This window comes from Saimiri boliviensis, chromosome 18 (assembly GCF_048565385.1).
Source record: "Saimiri boliviensis isolate mSaiBol1 chromosome 18, mSaiBol1.pri, whole genome shotgun sequence".
NCBI lineage: Eukaryota > Metazoa > Chordata > Mammalia > Primates > Cebidae > Saimiri > Saimiri boliviensis.
In genome coordinates this window covers 9,330,933-9,351,710 of record NC_133466.1, presented here as the reverse complement: position 1 = coordinate 9,351,710, position 20,778 = coordinate 9,330,933, and the positions used below count along the sequence as shown (strand labels likewise).

Sequence of the window (20,778 nt, the reverse complement as noted above, 5' to 3'; positions counted from 1 at the left end):
AACCAGGCTGGTCTCGAAGTCCTGAGCTCAGGCAATCTGCCTGCCTCGGCCTCCCAAAGTGTTAGGATTACAGGCGTGAGCCACGGTGCCCGGGCTATTTGGGTATTAATTTTAAAGTGAGATATGAAAGAATTCAGCAGTGGCCCAGTTCCTCACGGGGGGGGGGGGGGTGTTATGCTCAGAAGCACAGTGTGCCCTCCCACTGGCCCCTCTTCAGTGGGCCCTGAGTAGCCACCTGTGTTTGATCTCCCTGTAAGAAAGGCAGTAGCTGAAAAGCACGTAAGCTGCCCGCACCCTGGAAACCCCTGCGATGCTCCCTTTCTTCACAGTGACATACTTATTACCTGTGGTAGCCTCTGAATCGCTCCAGCAGCGCCCGTCCAGGTGAGATCCTGCATCGATACCCAGCTTGGCAGCTCCTCTAGTTTGACATCCATGCGTTTCCTCCCTTTCCCTGTGGTGATTTTGTTCCCTGCTGTGACTGATGCTGTCTTGGAGTCTTGGTGTCGGCAGTGCAAGGACGTTGGAGGGTGCTGGGGAGGAAGCACCCCGGGAGTGTCGTTAATGAATGGCCTTGTGATTTGTGCTTGTTTGGTGGGAATAGATTGATTCGTATTTTCTGCTTGTGCTTAAATGGGATAAAATTATACGGAAAAAGTAAACCAGGCTGGGTGCGTGGCTCACACCTGTTGTAATCCCAGCACTTTGGGAGGCTGAGGCAGGTGGCTCATTTGGGGTCAGGAGTTTGAGACCAACCTGGCCAATGCAGAGAGACTTCATCTCTACTAAAATACAAAAACTAGCTGGGCATGGTGGCAGGCACCTGTAATCCTAGCTATGCAGGAGGCTGAGGCGGAGAATCACTTGAACCTGGGAGGCAGAGGTTGCAGTGAGCCAAGACTGGACCATTGCACTCCAGCCTGGGTAACAGAGTGAGACTCTGTCTCAAAAAAAGAAGTAAACCTTCTTACCATTCTTTAAAACAATGTAGAAACTAGTACAAAATAAAACAGAAATCTAAAGGTTTTTTTTGCAGAAGGAGGAAAAGAGACCTGGATGAGTTCAGTGCCATGATACCTGGAGCGTGCGAAGGTGTGCGTGTGTGTGCATGTGTGCTCATTTATAGAGGGAAAGGTGGGAAGCAGGAGCGTCACTCAGGGGTGGCTACATGCTGTCTTCCCTGCAGTTGCACGCGTCAGCCCTCATTTTCCAAAGTTCCTTGGCCTTGGAGGCCCAGAAACCTGCTTTTGTCAGCATGCGGAGAGTGTTCATCCATTACGGCCAACGGCATCTTAACCAAGCTCCCAGACTAATGTGTGCAACCAGGATTCCGGTTAACGTAGATGGGAATGCGTATGTCCTTTCTGCTGTGCACGTTCCTAAAAGGGTAGCCAATGGATGATCAGAAGGTTATGTGGTAATCGTGGAGTCAAAATGTAAGGAGTTAGCGGATTCAGACATTGAGTGACCTCAGGCTAAAGGACTTGATGTGTCTGTAACGATATTAATAGCTGACACTTACTGGGGCTTACTGTCTGCCAGCCGTTGTGTTGTGTGTTAGGCCCATTGGCCAATTTAATTCTCACAACAGCCTGTGAGGTAGGTATACTGTTATCTCCATTTTTGGGACAGGGTCTTGCTCTGTCACTCAGGCTAGAGTGCAGTGGTGAGATCAGAATGTAACGTAGCCTCCACCTCTTGGGCTCAAGTGATCCTCCCACCTTAGCCTCCCACGTAGCTGAGACCACAGGTGTGTGCCACCACACCTGGCTAATTTTTTTGATTTTTAGTAGAGACAAAGTCTTGCTCTCTTACCCAGGCTTATCTTGAGCTCCTGGGCTCAAATGATCCTTCTGCCTCAGCCTCCCAAAGTGCTGGTATTACAGGCATGAGCCACCACACCCTGCTTGTTATCCCCATTTACAGGTGAGGAAACTGAGACATCAAGACCCTAAAGGACTTGCTGAAGGTTTTCAGCTGGGAACTTTTGCCAACCTTTGCAGTGGGTTGTTTTTTTTTTTGCTGTTTTTTTGTTTTTTTTTGAGACTAAGTCTTGCTCTATTGTCCAGGCTGGAGTGCAGTGGTGTGATCTCAGCTCACCACAACCTCCGCCTCCTGGGTTCAAGTGATTCTCCTGCCTCAGCCTCCTGAGTAGCTGGGATTACAGGCATGTGCCACCACACCTGGCTAATTTTTGTATTCTTAGTAGAGACAGGTTTTCACCATGTTGGCCACGCTGGTCTCAAACTCTTGACCTCATGATCCATCTGCCTTGGCCTCCCAAAGTGCTGGTATTACAGGTGTGAGCCACCACACCTGGCTGCTGTTTTGTTTGCTATACAGCTATTTATAGGTTATGCCTTTAGAATTGTTAATGTAGCCAGTCACTTTACAGTGGCATTTTGCTGGCTAGGGACCCGTCTGTTTAAGGTGATTTTGTATAGCACTGACCTAGTATGAATGTGAGTTTGAGGTTTTAACTCAGAAGGCAAGCCTACTTTCCCTGTTAAAATGCTTGGAATAAATCATCATGGCCAAAGTGTCCACTGAACAACATAAATGTGGTTGAATACCCTAAAAATCCTGAAGAAGTGTGGGTGAAGCATGGGTCATGTGATTGAATCACCTGCAGATGCTGTCATCCTGTTGTGGAAGGTGAATGATAACAAGGAGCCGGAGCAGATCGCTTTTCAGGACGAGGATGAGGCCCAGCTCAACAAGGAGAACTGGACAGTTGTGAAGACCCTGCGGTAACCTGGGAAGGACCGTGGCAGTGATCTCTGTTCATGATGAGTGCATTACATGGAATACACCTTTTGACTTTTTTTAATCTTTTTTTTTTGAGATGGAGTCTTGCTCTGTCACCCAGCTGGAGCGCAAAGACGCGATCTTGGCTCATTGCAACCTCTACCTCCTGGGTTCACATGGTTCTCCTGCCTTAGCCTCCCAAGTAGCTGGGATTACAGGCACATGCCACTATACCCAGCTAATTTTTTGTATTTTTGGTAGAGATGGGGTTTCGCTCTGTTGGCCAGACTGGTCTCGAACTTTTGACTTTGTGATCCGCCTACCTCGGCCTCCCAAAATGCTGGCATTACAGGCATAAGTCACCGCGCCCGGCCTTTTTCTTTTCTTTTGAGATAGGGTCTCATTGTCGCCCAGGCTGGAGTGCAGTTGTGTGATTGCAGTACCCTGCAGCCTTGACTTTCTGGGCTCAAGTGATCCTCTCACCTCCTAGATAGCTGGGACTACAGGTACACGCCACCACAGCCTACTAATTTTTAAATTTTTTGTAGAGACAGAGTCTCACTATGTTGCCCAGGCTGGTCTAATTTAGAAGTTTTATTTATGTGAACGAGTCCTAAGATAACAGTTTTAAAGGATGAAAGCATAATTAAAATGGATTTTCTTAGTTTCCCAACCTCAGGTGATCTTCCCTCCTCGGCCTCCCAAATTGCTGGGATTACAGGCATGAGCCACTGTGCCCAGTGAAAGTAGTTTTTTAATAACTATAGCTAATATGGTGCCAGTGGAAATTTTGGAATCTCATTTTAGTCTGTAGTTCCGGAATTTGCCTTTATATTTTTGAAAACTTGTCCCTCTTTGAGTTAATAATTGCTTCTTTTTTTTATTTTTAATTTTTTTATTTTTTGAGATGGAGTTTTGCTCTGTCACGCAGGCGTACAGTGGCGTGATCTTGGCTCACTGCAACCTCTGCCTCCTGGGTTCTGGGGATTCTGCTGCCTCAGCCCCTGAGTAGCTGAGACTACAGGCATATACCAGCACGCCTGGCTAATTTTTGTATTTTGAGTAGAGATGGGGTTTTGCCATGTTAGCCAGGCTAGTCTTGAATTCCTGACCACAGGCAGTCTGCCTGCCTTGGCCTCCCATAGTGCTGGGATTACATGCGTGAACCACCACACCCAGGCAGTAATTGCTTTTTTTCTCTTTGTTTTTGGATTCTAGGGGCCACTTAGAAGATGTGTATGATATTTGCTGGGCAACTGATGGGAATTTAATGGCTTCTGCCTCTGTGGATAACACAGCCATCATATGGGATGTCAATAAAGGTAAATGATATGTTTTGTTATTATCAGCAGGAAGAAATATTCTTAAGTGTCTATAAAAGCCTAAAAGCCTAACTTGCTTTAACTGTTTTTTGTTTTTTGTTTTTTTTTTTTCTTGAGACAGAGTCTTGCTTTGTCGCCCAGGCTGGAGTACAGTGGGGCGATCGTGTCTCACTGCACCCTCTGCCTCCTGGGCTCAAGTGATCCTTCTGCCTCAGTCTCCTGAGTAGCTGGGACTATAGGTGTGTACCGCCACATCTGGCTAATACTTGTATTTTTAGTAGAGACGACTTCATCATGTTAGCCAGGCTGGTCTCGAACTCCTGACCCCAGGTGATCTGCCTGCCTTGGCCTCCCAAAGTGCTGAGATAACAGGTATGAGCCATTGCCCCTGGCCCTGATTTGCTGTAACTTTATTTTTTTATTTTTTGGAGACGGAGTTTGGCTCTTGTCCAGGTTGGAGTGCAGTGGCGCGATCTTGGCTTACTACAAACTCTGCCTCCGGGTTCAGGAGATTCTTCTGCCTCAGCATCCCCAGTAGCTGGGATTATAGGTGTGGGCCAACAGGCCTGGCTAATTTTTGTATCATTAGTAGATACAGGGTTTCACCATTGGTCAGGCTGGTCTCAAACTTTTGACCTCAAGTGATCCACCTGCCTTGGCCTCCTAAAGTGCTGGGATTACAGGCATGAGCCACCATGCCCAGCCTACTTGCTTTAAAAGCAACACAACAAATTGTTTGAGTTAATTGAAGTAGATGGTTGGCTCAGCAAGATAGGGGTCAGTCCCATATGCCGTGGATTGTCAGAGTGTAAGAGGCTTAGCAGCCTGTCATCTTACCTGCAGGCGAGTTACTGATGCTGAGGCCAGGCAAATCCCACATGGTGGGGCTGCAGGTACGATGACAGGCCCAGGCCCTGCCTTCATGGAGGTTAGGGTCTTGGGAAGATTAACAAGTCATTTATAAATTACAGGGCATGGCATGCTGGTTGATGGGGTAGGTGGGATCAGGTTTCCATTTCAGAAGATCGAGGAAAGCCAGGGACATTCTGTTCTCTAGTTGGGGAGACAGTAGACATGTGAAAAGTTACAGTGGTGTAAAAATAGGTGTGAAATGCCAGAAGCAAGCAGGGGCTAATTCCTAACCATTTTTATCCCCCACCATCCTTTACTCAAACTTTGTTTTCTCCTAAGCCTCTTCCTGCCAGTTCTACAACTCAAGTCTCTAGGGAGGGGAGTTGGTGTTGGCTGTCCCCGTGACGTTGTGTCAGCCCAGTTCTCATCCAGTTTATAAAAATCTTCGCTCTTTTTAGTTCCATGCTGTCCAGCCAAGCCGTCCTCCATCCTGTCTTGTTTGTTTGTGTGTTTGTTTGTTTGTTTGAGACAGAGTTTCACTCAGTCGCCCAGGCTGGAGTGCAGTGGTGCGATCTTGGATCACTGCAACCTCTGCCTTCTGGGTTCAACAATTCTCCTGCCTCAGTCCCCAGAGTAGCTGGGATTACAGGCACCCGCCACCACACCCAGCTAATTTTTGTGTATTTAGTGGAGACAGGGTTTTTGGCCAGGCTGGTCTCGAACTCCTGACCTCAAGTGATCCACTTGCGTTGGCCTCCCAAAATGTTGGGATTACAGGAGTGAGCTACTGCGCCTGGCCAGGATTTTAGGTTTTATCTTGAGTGTGATGTGTTGCTACAGAACCTCACCAAAAACCTCAAAAAAAAAAAAAAAAAAAAAAAAAATGACCTGCCAGACTCAGTGGCTCATGCCTGTAATCCCAGCACTTTGGGAGGATTGCTTGAGCCCAGGAGTTCAAGACCAGCATGGGCAACACGGCAAAACGCTGTCTACCAAAAAAATACAAAAATTAACTGGATGTGATAGCATGGGCCAATAGTCTCAGCTACTCGGGCTGCTGAATCTCTTGAGCCTGGGAAGTTGAGGCTGCATTGAGCTCTGATGGTGCCACTGCACTCCAGAACCAGACCCTATCTCAAAAAAAAGAAAAAAGGAATGGTCAAGGCTTCCCAACTCCCTTGCCCTTTTATGGAGGCGATCTCTGTGTGCTGAATATTTTCCGAGTCCCTTTTCTATCCCTGTTCACATTGTCTGCTCTGGGCCCTCCTCATCTTTTTCCTGGTCTACTCGGTCACCTCCTAACTAGTGACACTTTTTGTCATCTTCTAAACCTGTTTGAACTTTAAAATGCAGATGACTTCTCAGCTCAAATACCCACAGCCCTTTCCTTACACACACGGTCTGTAATGTTTCTCCTTTCCTCCTTATCTTCGGTTTTTGGCCTTCGCTGTACCCATTAGCAGTTTTCAGTCGCCTCTCACTTCTCCGTATTCATTTCACTAAACTCTTTTTTTGGGGGACGGAGTTTTGCCCGTCGCCCAGGCTGGAGTGCAATGGCGCCGTCTTGGCTCACTGCAACCTCCGCCTCCCAGGTTCAAGCAATTCTCCTGCCTTAGCCTCCCAAGTAGCTGGGATTACAGGCAGGCACCACCATGCCCAGCTAATTTTTGTATTTTTAGTAGAGATGGAGTTTCACCACATTGGCCAGGCTGGTCTTGAACTCCTGACCTCAGGTGATCCGCCCTCCTCCACCTCCCAAAGTGCTGGGATTACAGGCATGAGCCACCTTGCCCTGCCTCACTAAGCTGTCTTAACCTCGTGGATTTCCTTAGAATACCGTCTTCCATCCTTCTTCTCCTCCTCATCCTGCCTGACCTGGGGAACTGAACTTAGATCTTCTGGGACCCGGTGCCCCGTGCTATCAGCTCCCCCTCCTCTCCCGGTCCACATGTGTGATACTTGCTCGTTGATGGGTCTTTCTGATCTGTGAGCTCCCTGACGGTGGGGACTGCATGAAATCACCTTTGCAACCCCAGAGCCTGACACAGGGTTTAGTACGGAGTCTCTCACTTACACCCGCTGAGTGATACATGGTAAAAGGGAATAATATTTATGTCATAGTTTATACTATTTGGGCTCAAATAAGTTTTGATAATGCTGTTTTTTGTGTGTGGTTTTTTATAGGACAAAAGATATCGATTTTTAATGAACATAAAAGTTACGTCCAAGGAGTAACCTGGGACCCTTTGGGTCAATATGTTGCTACTCTGAGCTGTGACAGGTACATTTGGCTTTGGCAAGCTGTCTTTGTATTTACTTGAAATTTCCTGCAGAGAGATTTTTATCACACCTTAACCAACATTTATCATAGTCTAGCTTTCATTCTTTTGTTCTTGCTTTTATACTCATTCTTATACTATGATCAGAAATTGGAAATTTAATTAGGGAAAGTGCCTTACACGAAGTTTGTACTGTACTTAGTAAATCTTTTTTGTTTGTTTGTTTCCTGGAGACGGAGTCTCAGTCTCTCACCCAGGCTGGAGTGTGGTGGTGCAATCTCAGCTCACTGCAACATCTTCCTCTTGGTTTCAAGTGATTCTCCTGCTTCAGCTGCCCTAGTAACTGGGATTACAGGTGTGCACCACCATACCCGGTTAATTTTTGTGTTTTTAGTAGGGACAGGATTTCACCATGTTGATCAGGCTGTTCTCGAACTCCTGACCTCAAATGATCGGCCTTCCTTGGCCAACGTGCTGGGATTACAGGCATGATCCACCATACCCGACCTGTAATATTCTTTAGGTTGCTAATATTCACTTCCTTCATAATTATCCAGTTGTGAATATCACTGGTAAAAGCTTTTGCAGGCTGAAAATTGTTGCGGTGGTAATAGGCTGTTGGTAATAAGTTGTTTCTGTGTGAAGCATAATTCATGTACTAGAAGTGATAAATCAATGTGTTCTTTCTTCAGGGTGCTGCGAGTATACAGTACACAGAAGAAGCGTGTGGCTTTTAATGTTTCGAAGATGCTGTCTGGAATAGGGGCTGAAGGAGAGGTACACAATATTTTGCCATTCTTTTTCAGCAGCACTTTATTAGGAAGTCACGAGCTCCTCCCATACCCTTGTGGCCAAATCACTGGCCTCAAGGACCCCATTTCTGAACTATGATAAGGCTTCCTCTTGGACAGTCAAGGCTCAGTTAGTGTGGTGGGCTAATCTGTATGGAAATGGGGACATCTGGAGACCAAGGGAGAGCCACCGATGGAGGACAGGATAGTGGTTTTCAACCCTGGCTGCACTGTAGAATCACCTGGGAAGCATTACAAATATGGGTGCTGGCCAGGCATGGTGGCTCACGCCTGGAATCCCAACACTTTGGGAGACTGAGGTGGGCGGATCACTTGAGGTCAAGAGTTTGAGACCAGCCTGGCCAACATGGTCAAATCCCATCTCAATGAATTACAAAAATTATCTGGGCATGGTGGTACATAGCTGTAATCCTAGCTACTCGGATGGCTGAGGCATGAGAATCACTTGAACCTGGGAGGTGGAGGTTGCAGTGAGCTGAGATTATGCCACTACACTCCAGTCTGGATGATAGAGTGAGACTCTATTTCAAAAATAAGGCTGGGCATGGTGGCTCACACCTGTAATCCCAGCATTTTGGGAGGCTGAGGTGGGCAGATCACCTGAGGTCAGGAGTTTGGGACCAGCCTGACCAACATGGTGAAACCCCGTCTCTACTAAAAATACAAAATTAGCTGGGTATGGTGGCGTGCGCCTGTAATCCCAGCTACTGAGGAGGCTGAGGCAGGAGAATTGCTTGAACCCGGAAGGTGGAGGTTGCTGTGAGCTGAGATGGCGCCATTGCACTTCAGCCTGGGTGACAAGAGCGAAACTCAATATCATATAAATAACTTAATTAATAAAAATAAAAATAAAAATATGGATGCCTTGGCCCCAGCCTGAGTGGTGTGATTCACTTGGTTGGAGGTAGGTAGGGCCGCCATGATTCTCAGATGCAGTGAGGGCTGGTCACTACTGATTTGGGAAGATCCCTACACGAGGCGAGAGAAGACAGGCGGTCCAGCGTTGGATCTGTCTGGCAGCATTCAGTTTACTACTATCTTGGCAGGTAGATAGAGAGCTTTGGTAGCAGACGGCAGAGATGCAGCCAAAACGCTGGTATTTAGGAATAGGAAGGATTTTGATTTTGAAAGAATTGGCAAATGAAAATAGGACTCTAGTCCTAAAGGACTCAAGGCTACTGAGGCAGGCATTGAGGTACAGGGGAGTAAGCTGGTTACTGGCTCCACGTGGGAACTTGGTGCAAATCCCTCCAAGGAAGCAGGGTAAGGCAGTGTGGGCTGGCTGCTGACAGGCACTGAGAGGTCACACCTGTGAAGTAAGCATAGTAATGCCAGCTGGGTGCAGTGGCTCACCCCTGTAATCCCAGCAATTTAGGAGGTGCAGGCGGGCAGATCATCTGAGGTCAGGAGTTCAAGACTAGCCTGGCTAACATGGTGAAACCCTGTCTCTACTAAAAATACGGAAATTAGCTGGGCATAGTGGCACATGCCTGTAGTGCCAGCTACTCCAGAGGCTGAGGCGGGAGAATTGCTTGAACCTGGGAGGTGGAAGTTGCGGTGAGTTGAGATTGCGCCATTGCCCTCCAGCCTGGGCAACAAGAGTGAAATGCCATCTCAAAATAAATAAACAAATAAATAATAGTAATGCCTGCTTCCTTGTGTTCTTAAGAATTAAAAATGCATGCATGTTGTTGAGACAATGTCTGGCTCTGTCTCCTAAGCTGGAGTGCAGTGGTGTGATCTTGGCTCACTGCAACCTTCGCCTCCCAGGTTTAAGTGTTTCTCTTGCCTCAGCCTCCCGAGTAGCTGGGATTACAGGCATGTGCCACTATGCTTGGATAATAGCTGTATTTTTAGTAGAGATGGGGTTTTCCTATGTTGGCCAGGCTGGTTTCAAACTCCTGGCCTCAAGTGATCTGCCTGCCTCAGCTTCCCAAAGTGCTGGTATTACAGGTGTGAGCCATCATGCCCAGCACATGCTTGATGTTTATAAAATGTTTAAGTAAGACCTATGCTAGACAGGTGTTCAAGAAATGTTGTTTGGAAAGATTAATGATAACCAGTTTAATAATCCACTATTTTCTTTTTTAAAAGGATACATTTATTAATAGCTGGAGGTGGTGACATGTGCCTGTAGTCCTTGCTACTCAGGGGGCTGAGGTGGGAGGATTGAGCCCAGAAGTTCTAGGTTGCAGTGACCTATGATTGCGCCACTGCACTCTAGCCTGGGTGACAGAACAAGACGCTGTCTCTAAATAAATAGGCTGGGCACGGTGGCTCATGGCCTGTAATCCCAGCACTTTGGGAGGCCAAGGTGGGTGGATCATGAGGTCGAGAGATGGAGACCATCTTGGCCAACATGGTGAAACCCATCTCCACTACAAATACAAAAATTAGCTGGGTATGGTGGCATGTGCTTGTAGTCCCAGCTACTTGGGAGGCTGAGGCAGGAGAATTGCTTGAATCCGGAAGGTGGAGGTTTCAGTGAGCCAAAATTGTGCCCTTGCACCCCAGCCTGGCGACAGAGCAAGACTCTGTCTCAAAAAATAAAAATAAAAATAAATAAATAGAGTGCATTCAGTTGGAAATTCTAAATGAATCCACACAGACAGAAAGCAAAGGTCTCCTGGTCATCTTCCCTCTGTCTCCCAGTCTCAAGTCCCAGTTGACCCACTCTTGACCCTGTGGTTTGTGTTCTTAAGAGTTTTTAAAAATAATTTTAGAGGCCAGGCACGGTGGCTCAAGCCTGTAATCCCAGTACTTTGGGAGGCCGAGGTGGGTGGATCACAAGGTCAAGAGATCGAGACCATCCTGGTCAACATGGTGAAACCCCGTCTCTACTAAAAATACAAAAAATTAGCTGGGCATGGTGGCGCATGCCTGTAATCCCAGCTATTCAGGAGGCTGAGGCAGGAGAATTGCCTGAACCCAGGAGGTGGAGGTTGCGGTGAGCCGAGATTGCGCCATTGCACTCCAGCCTGGGTAAGAAGAGCGAAACTCCGTCTCAAAAATAATAATAATAATAATAATAATAATAATTTTAGAAGGACATAAAACACCCATATATACATACAGCTTTACCTAACAAAAATGTATGGTCAGTTTTCATGAATGATTACCTTTGCAGTATTGCACAGTTACTTGATTTGAAATATATTTCAGTTTGATTTATGATTATGTCAACAGTAAATGACACTATAAAGGAAACCATAGGAACATACAGCATTTGGGAAACCTTTATTGTGAGTGTGAAGATTTGGAAAAATGTTTAAACTTTGTGTGTAGAGAAGAAACAAACCAACCAAATAATAAAAAATAATAATAAAAATAAATTTTTTGTGCGGCAGGCAAGAAGCTACCGGATGTTTCACGACGATAGCATGAAGTCGTTCTTCCGAAGACTGAGTTTCACTCCTGATGGATCTTTGCTCCTCACGCCAGGTGTGTTTCGTAGCTTCGGATTTAAGGGAAGGATGGCCAAGCAGGAATGTCTGCTCCTGTTTTACGCTGCTTATCAGCTCAGTGAATGCTGATCAGAGCAGGGGTCCCCAGCTTGCAGGAGTCCCCGACTTGCCTGCCCATTGGAACCTCCAGGGAAGCTTCAAAAAGACCTTGGACCCTATGTCCCTCCCCCAGAGTAGTGTAATTGGTCTGGGTGGCCTGGCTTTGGAAATTTTAAAAAGATTTCCCAGTGATTCTAATGTGCAGGCAAGTTTGAGAGTTGTAAGATTAAAGTGATAGGCATTTTCTCTTAGATAATTTAACCTTTGGCTGGGCTTGGTGGCTCACGCCTGTAATCTTAGCACTTTGGGAGGCCAAGGTGGGCAGACTACCTGAGGTCAGGAGTTTGAGACTAGCCTGACCAACATGGAGAAAACCTGTCTGTACTAAAAATACAAAAAATTAGTGGGGCATGGTGGTGCCTGCCAATAATCCCAGCTACTCAGGAGGCTGAGGCAGGAGAATCGCTTGAACCTGGGAGGCAGAGGTTGTGGTGAGCCGAGATCACGGCGTTGCATTCCAGCCTGGGGAACAAGAGCAAAACTTTGTCTCAACAAAAAGGTCAGCCAAGTTTTCTTGTCCCTAAAAAGGTGAGAGGCTCAGCCCAGCAAGATAAGGCTAGGTAGCACTGAGGCCAGAGTGTTCTTAGAGAACGATGCCTGCTCATCTCCATGGCTCCAGGACCATCCTGTGCATACAGATGACAACACTGACCAGGGTTGGGCCAAATGCGGGGGCACAGGGCAGGTCTGCCACTGAGTCCCCTCCCAGCTGGGCCAGGGAGGGCCTGAGAAGGGTGTGAATCACACACATGCTGCCGTGTGGGTGAGGTTTTAAAGAACACTGGAACATGTGGGAATGACACTTTGGCTTAGGAAGTCTCAGGATCAAGAAAAACTAGTTGTTTAGGTTATTTACTAAAGTTAATTATTAAACATTCATCATTAAACGTTACTCACTAAACCCAGTAATACATTTTTTTAATATATATTTTTTAAATGGAGTCTCTCTCTGTCACCCAAGCTGGAATGCAGTGGCACCATCTTGGCTCACTGTAGCCTCCAGCTCCTGGGTTCAAGTGAATTCTATTGACTCAGCCTCCTGAGTAGCTGGGATTACTGGTGCCCATCACCACGACCAGATAATTTTTGCATTTTTAGTAGAGATGGGGTTTCGCCATGTTGGCCAGGCTGGTCTCAAACTCCTGACTTCAGGTGATCTGCCCACCTTGGCCTCCCAAAGTGCTGAGATTACAGGTTACAGTTGTGAGCCACCTTGCCCTGCCTCAGTAGCAAACCCTTTACTAAATGGCCACTCTAAAAATATTTTCAATTAAAATCAAGTAGCAAATGGATGTCTGTTATCACTGCTTTGTGCTTTGTTCTTTGTGTTCTTAGTGCAGGAAAACAGAAAAAGGAAATTACACAGATTGGAAAAGAAGAGATAAAAACTGCAATAGGATTGTATTTCTAGAAAATCCAAGAGATTTAAAAAATGCTATTAGAATTTTCAAAAGAATTTGATAAGTTGGCTAGATATTGTAAAATATATAAAAATCTGTATCTTCTATATTGGCAGTGAGTACTTAGAAATGGAAGGATGAAAAAGATTCCATTCATAGTAATGCAAAGTATGCAAAATATACAGAGGAATTTTTTTTTTATTTTTTAGACAGGGTCTCTGTCACCCAGGCTGGAGTACAGTGTGGTCATGGCTCACTGCATCACTGCAGCCTTGATTTCCTGAGTTCAGGGAATCCTCCCACCTCAGCCTCCCTAGTACCTGGGACCACAGGCATGTAGCACCATGCCCAGCTAATTTTTAAATTTTTGGAGAGAGACGAGGTCTTGCTATGTTGCCCAGGCGGGTCTCAAACTCCTGGACTCAAGGAACTCTCCCACCTCAGCCTCCCAAAGAGCTGGGACTACAGATGTGAGCCACCACACCCAGCCAGAAGTAAATTTAATAAGAAGGAGACAGGACCTTTATGGAGAAGCCTAGAAGATCTTATTGAAGGTTATAAAACAAGTTCTGGACAAATGGAAAGATATATAATGTTCTAAAAATTAGCATAGCAATTTCATTTCCGATTAGAATTGCATTAAAGTTTTTTTTTTTTTTTTTTTTAATTGGATGAAGTCTTAGCTTTGTTTAGTAGAATAAATGCTGAAGAATAGCCAAGGAAGTATGAAAGAAAATCAGAGATACTTGGGAGGGCATTTGCCTCTCGGCATGTCAGAAGATAGTGTAACACTACTTTTATCCAATCAATACAGTGTTCCTATAGGACCAAACAAATAGATGAGTGGACCAGAGCGTAGAATCTAGAAAAAGATCTTAGGATATAAGGCAAGTTAATATATGACTGCAGGTGGTGTTCCAGTGGAGAGAATCTATTACTTGTTTGTAATTAATTATATGTCACTTAAATAATCCTCGAGAATTAGACACTCAAGGCAGATAGGACAAGAATATGTCATTAAGGCGGCTGGGAAGTATTGAGATTGGATGAAGACCTATTCCTCTTTTTTTTGAGCCAGAGTTTTGCGCTTGTCGCCCAGGCCGGAGTACAATGACGCAATCTCAGCTCACTGCAACCTCCATCTCCTGGGTTCAAGTGATTCTCCTGCCTCAGCCTCCCGAGTAACTGGGATTACAGGAGCCTACCACCATGCCTAGCTAATTTCTGTATTTTTAATAGAGAGAAGGTTTCACCATGTTGGCCAGGGTGGTCTCAAACTCCTGACCTCAGGTGATCTACCTGCCTTTACCTCCCAAAGTGCTGGGATTACAGGCATGAGTCCCTGTGCCCGGCCTCTTTTTTTTTTTTTTTTTTTTTTTTTGAGACAGAGTCTTGCTCTGTTACCAGGCTGGAGTGCAGTGGCGTGATCTCAGCTCACTGCAGCCTCCGCTTCCTGGGTTCAAGCGATTCTCCTGCCTCAGCCTCCTGGGTAGCTGGGATTACAGGCACATGCCACCATGCCCAGCTGATTTTTTTTTTATTCTTAGTAGATAATGGGGTTTCATCCTGTTGGGAAGGATGGTCTTAATCTTTTGACCTCATGATCCGCCCGCCTCGGCCTCCCAAAGTGTTGGGATTACAGGCATGAGCCACTGTGCCTGGCCCCAACTTTTTTTTTAATTGACGGATGAAATTGTATGCAGTCGTGTAGGACATGATGTTTTGAATTATATATATGTTGTGGAATGACTAAATCTGGCTAACCAGCATAGCATGATCTCACATAATTAGGATTTCTGTGGTGAGAACACTTTATATCTACTCTGTCAGCATTTTTCAGGAATGTAATACATTGTATGAACCATAATCACCATGTTGTGCAGGAAATGGATCTTGTGAAGGAAGACTCTTATTATTGAATGCGTAGTGCTGGGGTAGCCAGCTACATGGAAGAAGATAAAAGTGAACCCCTTGCCTCTATGTAAAAAATAAATTCCAGGTGAATTCAGTACTTAAACACAAAAGGTAAAAATAGAAAACTCTTGTAAGGAAATGTAGGAGGACCCAATTAAGACTGGAAACCCAGACGCTCTTAAGGAAGTAATAGACCCATGTGACTGTATCCTATGACGGACGGTACAGTGAGCAAGATCAGTGGACAAAGGATGGAGCTGGGAAATAATATGTGGTCTAGAGAAGAGAAAGCTCATATAGATCGTCGACAATGAGCCCTTCCAAACTGATAACAAAAAAAGAAAAACCCAAAAGGAAAAATGACTAAAGGATACAGAAAGAGCAAGTCTGTACTTTCAGCAGATATAAGAAAAGGCTCTGAACTCAATAATAGGGAAATACAAAATATAGTGGCGTGAGAGTCAGAGACTTTGTTTTATTCCCTTCTGACTGGAACAAGCAATGCCGGTTGCTGATGGGCATGTAGAACGTGGGTATTGCTGGTGGGAAGGTGAATTGTTCCAGCCGTTTTGGAAAGCAGCCTGGGAACAGCTAAATGCATGAAGCTCCAGTCCATCTGTCCCGCATCTGAGACCAATTCCTTTAGAAATGAGAGCATAGTGTATAAGAGTGTATGTTTAAGGATGCTTATTGCAGGCATTGTTTATAGTGGTAAAAAACCAAAAGGAAAGAAATACTCATTAACAGAGATTGGGTGGATGAATCTTGCAGTCAATATTACATGCAGCTATAAGAAAAGAATGCATCAGTGCTATGCAAGTTAACGTTCATGAGTAGTTGACTGAGACAAGCAAAATAAGGAAAAGTATCAGTAATACCCTGTTTTGTAAAACAAATGGACTCAATAAAAAACCGTCATAGAGGTATATATGTGATTGAGTTATAGCTGGTTGTAATGAGTATGTGAGCATGGAGGAAATATACAGATCACAGAATGGTGCGTTGAATGTTGAAATGGATTTCTTGGGGATGGAAGAAATGGAGTGGGATGAAAAGAGGGGGCTGGGCGCAGTGGCTCATGCCTGTAATCCCCGCACTTTGGGAGGCTGAGGTAGGCAGATCACTTGAGGTCAGGAGTTCGAGACCACCCTGGCCAACATAGTGAAACCCCGTCTCTACTAAAAAATGCAAAAATTAGCTGGGCATCGTGGCAGGTGCCTGTAATCCCAGCTACTCAGGAGACTGAGGCAGGAGAATTGCTTGATTCTGGGAGGTGGAGGTTGCAGTGAGCCAAGATCGTGCTGCTGTCCTGTAGCCTGGGTGACAGAGTGAGACTCCATCTCAAAAGGAAAAACAAAAAGAGGGTAGCTATGTAGAATGTATTAAGACTACTGACACTGTCTACTGCCCTCCCTAGTGGATGTGAAATGGTCATATGTAAAGTTATATGTGCGTATATGTATCAAGAAATATGGACATAAAACGGGGAGATATTTCCAAGAGCAGCCATGTTTGATGGTCACTCTGACAGGACTGAACTGCTTTAATACAGCATGGGTGAGTGGAGAAGAGCTCTCAGATGGGGGCTGTTCCCCACAGCAAAGTCAGGCCCTGAAGGAGGCTGGAGGTTTCGGCAGAGGGTGAGGTCTCCTGGCAGCCTCATGGCTGGATAGGGCAGTCGGGGAAAGGCAGTCTCATCCTTTGGATGGCAACCGAGGCTGGAATCCATGGAATAGAGATGGGTCCTAGCGGGGAGCCTGGGCAGCTGGATCTAGTCATGGTGCTTCAATTGAGGAACTGCCTGTAGGCTCAAAGGTGCCCTATGGCAAGGGCTCCCTATGTTCTTCCAGCGCACAATCAGAACCAGGTCCCCAGGGGCAGCCCACAGGTAGGTGGAGATGCCAGGTGGGTAGAACTGGGGAAAGGGCTGAGACCAGACAGTGCTAGAATTTTTTTTTTTTTTTTTTTTTTTTTTGAGACATAGTCTCGCTCTGTCACCCAGGCTGGAGTGCAGTGGCGTGATCTTGGCTCACTGCAACCTCTGCTTCCTGGGTTCAAGCTATTCTCGTGCCTCAGCCTCCCAAGTAGCTGGGATTACAGGTAGGTACCACCACACCCACTTACTTTTATGTTATTAGTAGAGACAGAGTTTCACCATGTTGGCCAGGACGGTCTCATTCTCTGACCTTGTGATCCACCCACCTTGGCCTCCCAAAGTGCTAGGATTATAGGCATGAGCCACTGTGCCTGGCTGGGAATATTTGTTTTTGTTAGTCACAACCCTGTCCAGAGAATATAACTTCAGGGGAACTGTTTTGCAAACCAAAAGTAAAGGCTCTTGAGCTTCTGTTGGTGAACAGCTTGCTAAAGCAATGACTCTTCTTTCCTCTCCCTTCCCTGCTCCCAGCTGGATGTGTGGAATCCGGTGAAAATGTAACGAATACCACTTACGTTTTCTCCAGGAAGAATCTTAAAAGGTATGCAGTTGAGGAAATACTTAATTACTCTGTTTTTTGAGATGGAGTTTTGCTTTTGTTGCCCAGGCTGGAGTGGAATGGCATGATCTCAGCTCACTGCAACCTCTGCCTCCCAGGTTCAAGTGGTTCTCCTGCCTCAGCCTCTTGAGTAGCTGGGATTCCAGGTGCCCTCCACCACCCCCAGCTAATTTTGGTATTTTTAGTAGAGACCAAGTTTCACTATGTTGGCCAGGCTGGTCTCGAACTCCTGACCTCAAGTGATCTGTTCGCCTCAGCCTTCCGAAGTGCAGGGATTATAGGCATGAGCCACTGCACCTGGCCTGTATTTTTCTTTTTTTAGTAGAGATGGGGTTTTGTCATATTGGCCAGGCTGGTCTTAAACTCCTGACCTCAGGTGATTTGCCCACCTCCTCCTCCCAAAGTGCTGAGATTACAGGCATGAGCCACTGTGCCCTGCTGAAATATTTACCTTTTATTTTTGCTTTTGCTGAGTCACAGTGCCTTTTCCTAAAACTGCAATTAATCCATTAGGCCCGTCGCTCATCTTCCATGTCCTGGAAAAGCCACTCTTGCTGTTCGCTGCTGTCCAGTCTACTTTGAACTGAGGCCGGTGGTGGAAACAGGTATCCTCAGAGCTTCAGGGCTGTGTTATGTTTTCTCTCTAAAACAGGCCACCAGAGTGGGATGGCGGTTTGGATTCTGTCTTATGGGGAAAGGCGGGCATGTGGGTTTGGTTCAGTTTAGTTATTTTTAAAATATTTTATTTTATTTTTGCATTTAAGTCTATTTATTTATTTATTTTGAGACCAGGTTATGAGGCTGGTTAATTTTCGTATTTTTGGTAGTGATGGAGTTTCAGCATGTTGCCAAGGCTGGTCTTTAACTCCTGGACTCAAGCGATCCACCTGCCTTGGCCTCCCAAAGTGCTGGGATCACAGGTGTGCGCCACCGTGCCTGGCCCAGTTCAGTTATTCTTAAAAGCTGGAGCAAAGACTGAGGTTATAAAAATACATGTCAGGTTTTTTTTCTTTTTTCAGGATATATTTTCTTGCTTAAGGCACTTTAAAAAGAATAGAAGTACTCCTTTTGTCTATGTCTCTGATTATCAATTTTCTTTCTTTCTTTCTTTGAGATGGAGTCTCACTCTGTTGTCCAGGCTGGAGTGCAGTGGTGTGATCTCAGCTCACTGCAACCTCTGCTTCCTAGGTTCAAGGGATTCTTTCATCTAGCCTCCAGAGTAGCTGGGATTGCAGGCATATGCCACCACACCAGGCTAACTTTTCTATTTTTAGTAGAGATGAGGTTTTGCCATGTTGGCCAGGTTGGTCTCAAACTCCTGAACTCAAATGATCTGCCTGGCTTGGACTCCCAAAGTGCTGGGATTACAGGCATGAGCCGCTGTGGCTGGCCATTTTCTTTATGTTTTCTTGTGCTTGTGGTTCATTGAACTTCATAGATCTATGGGTTTATAATTTATATTTCGTTTGGGAAGTTTCAGCCATTATTCCTTCAAATATTATTTCTGTCATCCCCCTTCTCTTATTCAAATACTCCTATTACACATATATTGTATTAGGTCCTTTGAAATTATTTCCTGGCTTTTGATACTGCTTACTTTTTTTTTGTCTTCCAGTGTTAGATTTTGGAAGTCTCTATAGCTGTGTTTTCAGTTCGGTATCCCCTTCTTCTGCATGCTCTGCCCTTGGTCCCGTCTAGTGTGTTTTTTGTCGTTGTGGTTCTCATTTCTCAGAGGTTCACTTTGGATCTTCCTTGTATATTCCCTGTCTCTCCATGCTCCATCTTTCCTCTTTCTTGCTTCTTTCTTTCTTTCTTTCTTTTTTTTTTTTTGGTGAAAAGGAGTTTCATTCTTGTCGCCCAGCAGGCTGGAGTGCAGTGGTGCAATCTCGGCTCACTGCAACCTCCACCTCCCAGGTTCAACTTATTCTCCTGCCTCAGTCTCCCAAGTAACTGGGATTACAGGTGTGCACTACCACGCCCAGCTAATTTTTGTATTTTTAGTAGACACGGGGTTTTGCCATTTTGGCCAAGCTGGTCTTGAACTCCTGACCTCAGGTGATGGTCCCTCAGTTTCCTCTCGCTTCTTAAGCATATAGAATGCAGTTGTAATAGCTCTTTTAATGTCCTTGCATACAGGTTAGATTTCTTTTTTTTTTCCTCATTGTGGTTCATATCTTCCTGTTTCTTTGCTTGCCTGGTACTTTTTGATTAGATACTAGACATTGAATTTTAATCTAACATTAAAATGCAATGTCTGGTATCTTAATGGATGCTGGATGTATTTTTACTCCTATAAAAATTCTTTTTTTTTTTTTTGAAACAGAGTCTTGCTCTGCCGCCAAGGCTGGAGTGTGGTGGCACAATCTCAGCTCACTGCAGCCTCTACCTCCTGGGTTCAAGAGATTCTCCTACCTCAGCCTCCTAAGTAGCTAGAACTATAGGCATGCACCACCATGCTTGGCTGATTTTCGTATTTTTAGTAGAGATGGTGTTTCACTGTGTTGGCCAGGCTGGTCTCGAACTTCTGACCTCAGGTGATCTGCCTCCCTCGGCCTCCCCAAGTGCTGGGATTACAGGCTTGAGCCACCGCGCCCGGCTGGTCTATTCTTACAAATATTCTTGAGGTTTATTCTGGGATGCAGTAGTTACTTAGAAATATTTAGCTGCTTTTAGGTCTTGTTTTTAAGCTTTGTTAGGCAGCATTTAGTCTAGGGCTAATTTTCCCCACTCCTGAGGCAAAGCCTTCCATGTACTCTAATCTGGGCCCTGTGAAATACAAGGTTGTCTGCTCCAGCTGGGGGAATACACACTGTCGGCCCTTTGTGGGCTTCGGGGATTGTTCTTTCTGATGTTCTTTCTCCAGCCTCAGATCTGCTCATGCATGCACAGATCAGCACACAGCCAGTGACCCCAGAGGGACCTTGAAGGCCTCTGGAGCTCGCTCTCTGCAGCTCTTGTCTCTGGCCCTCGCTCTCCGCGGCCCTTGTCTATGGTCCTCTGCCCTGTGACTCCAGCTGCCTTGGCCTTAACTGGACTCCCAGCTCCATCTTCTCAGCTCTGGGCATCTGCTGGGCTCTGCCTGGCTCCTCTGCCTTTACAAGGCCTGGAAACTCTCCAGGCAGTAAGTTGAAGAAATGGTAGGACTTAGCTCATTTGCTTCGGTTCTCTGAAGGATCACTATCCTTCATTGCCAGTGTTTCAAAAGACTGCCTGGTATTTTAGGATTTTTTCAGGTAGGAGGGCAAATCTGATCCCTTTTTCTTCAGTGCTGGAAGCAGAAGCTGTTTTTAAATTTTGATCCTTTATGTGAATGAATAAATAGCACTAGATACAATGTTGCTGAGTAACTCTTAAATTTCCTTAAAGAAAGCAGACTCTCAGATTGACTTGCCT

At 45.7% G+C, this 20,778-nt stretch overlaps 1 protein-coding gene across 1 annotated transcript in view; it reads left to right on the top strand.

Annotated features, from left to right (window-relative positions):
- The window catches only part of CHAF1B (chromatin assembly factor 1 subunit B), a 31,754-nt gene that overhangs the window by 3,607 nt on the left and 7,369 nt on the right, over positions 1 to 20,778 (top strand). The window contains exons 4-10 of the mRNA XM_010338289.2: positions 2,633 to 2,750; positions 3,967 to 4,070; positions 7,107 to 7,203; positions 7,894 to 7,978; positions 11,361 to 11,454; positions 17,298 to 17,367; positions 17,899 to 17,990. Of these exons, the coding sequence (XP_010336591.1) occupies positions 2,633 to 2,750; positions 3,967 to 4,070; positions 7,107 to 7,203; positions 7,894 to 7,978; positions 11,361 to 11,454; positions 17,298 to 17,367; positions 17,899 to 17,990 (660 nt within the window). The remainder of the gene's footprint in view (positions 1 to 2,632; positions 2,751 to 3,966; positions 4,071 to 7,106; positions 7,204 to 7,893; positions 7,979 to 11,360; positions 11,455 to 17,297; positions 17,368 to 17,898; positions 17,991 to 20,778) is intronic.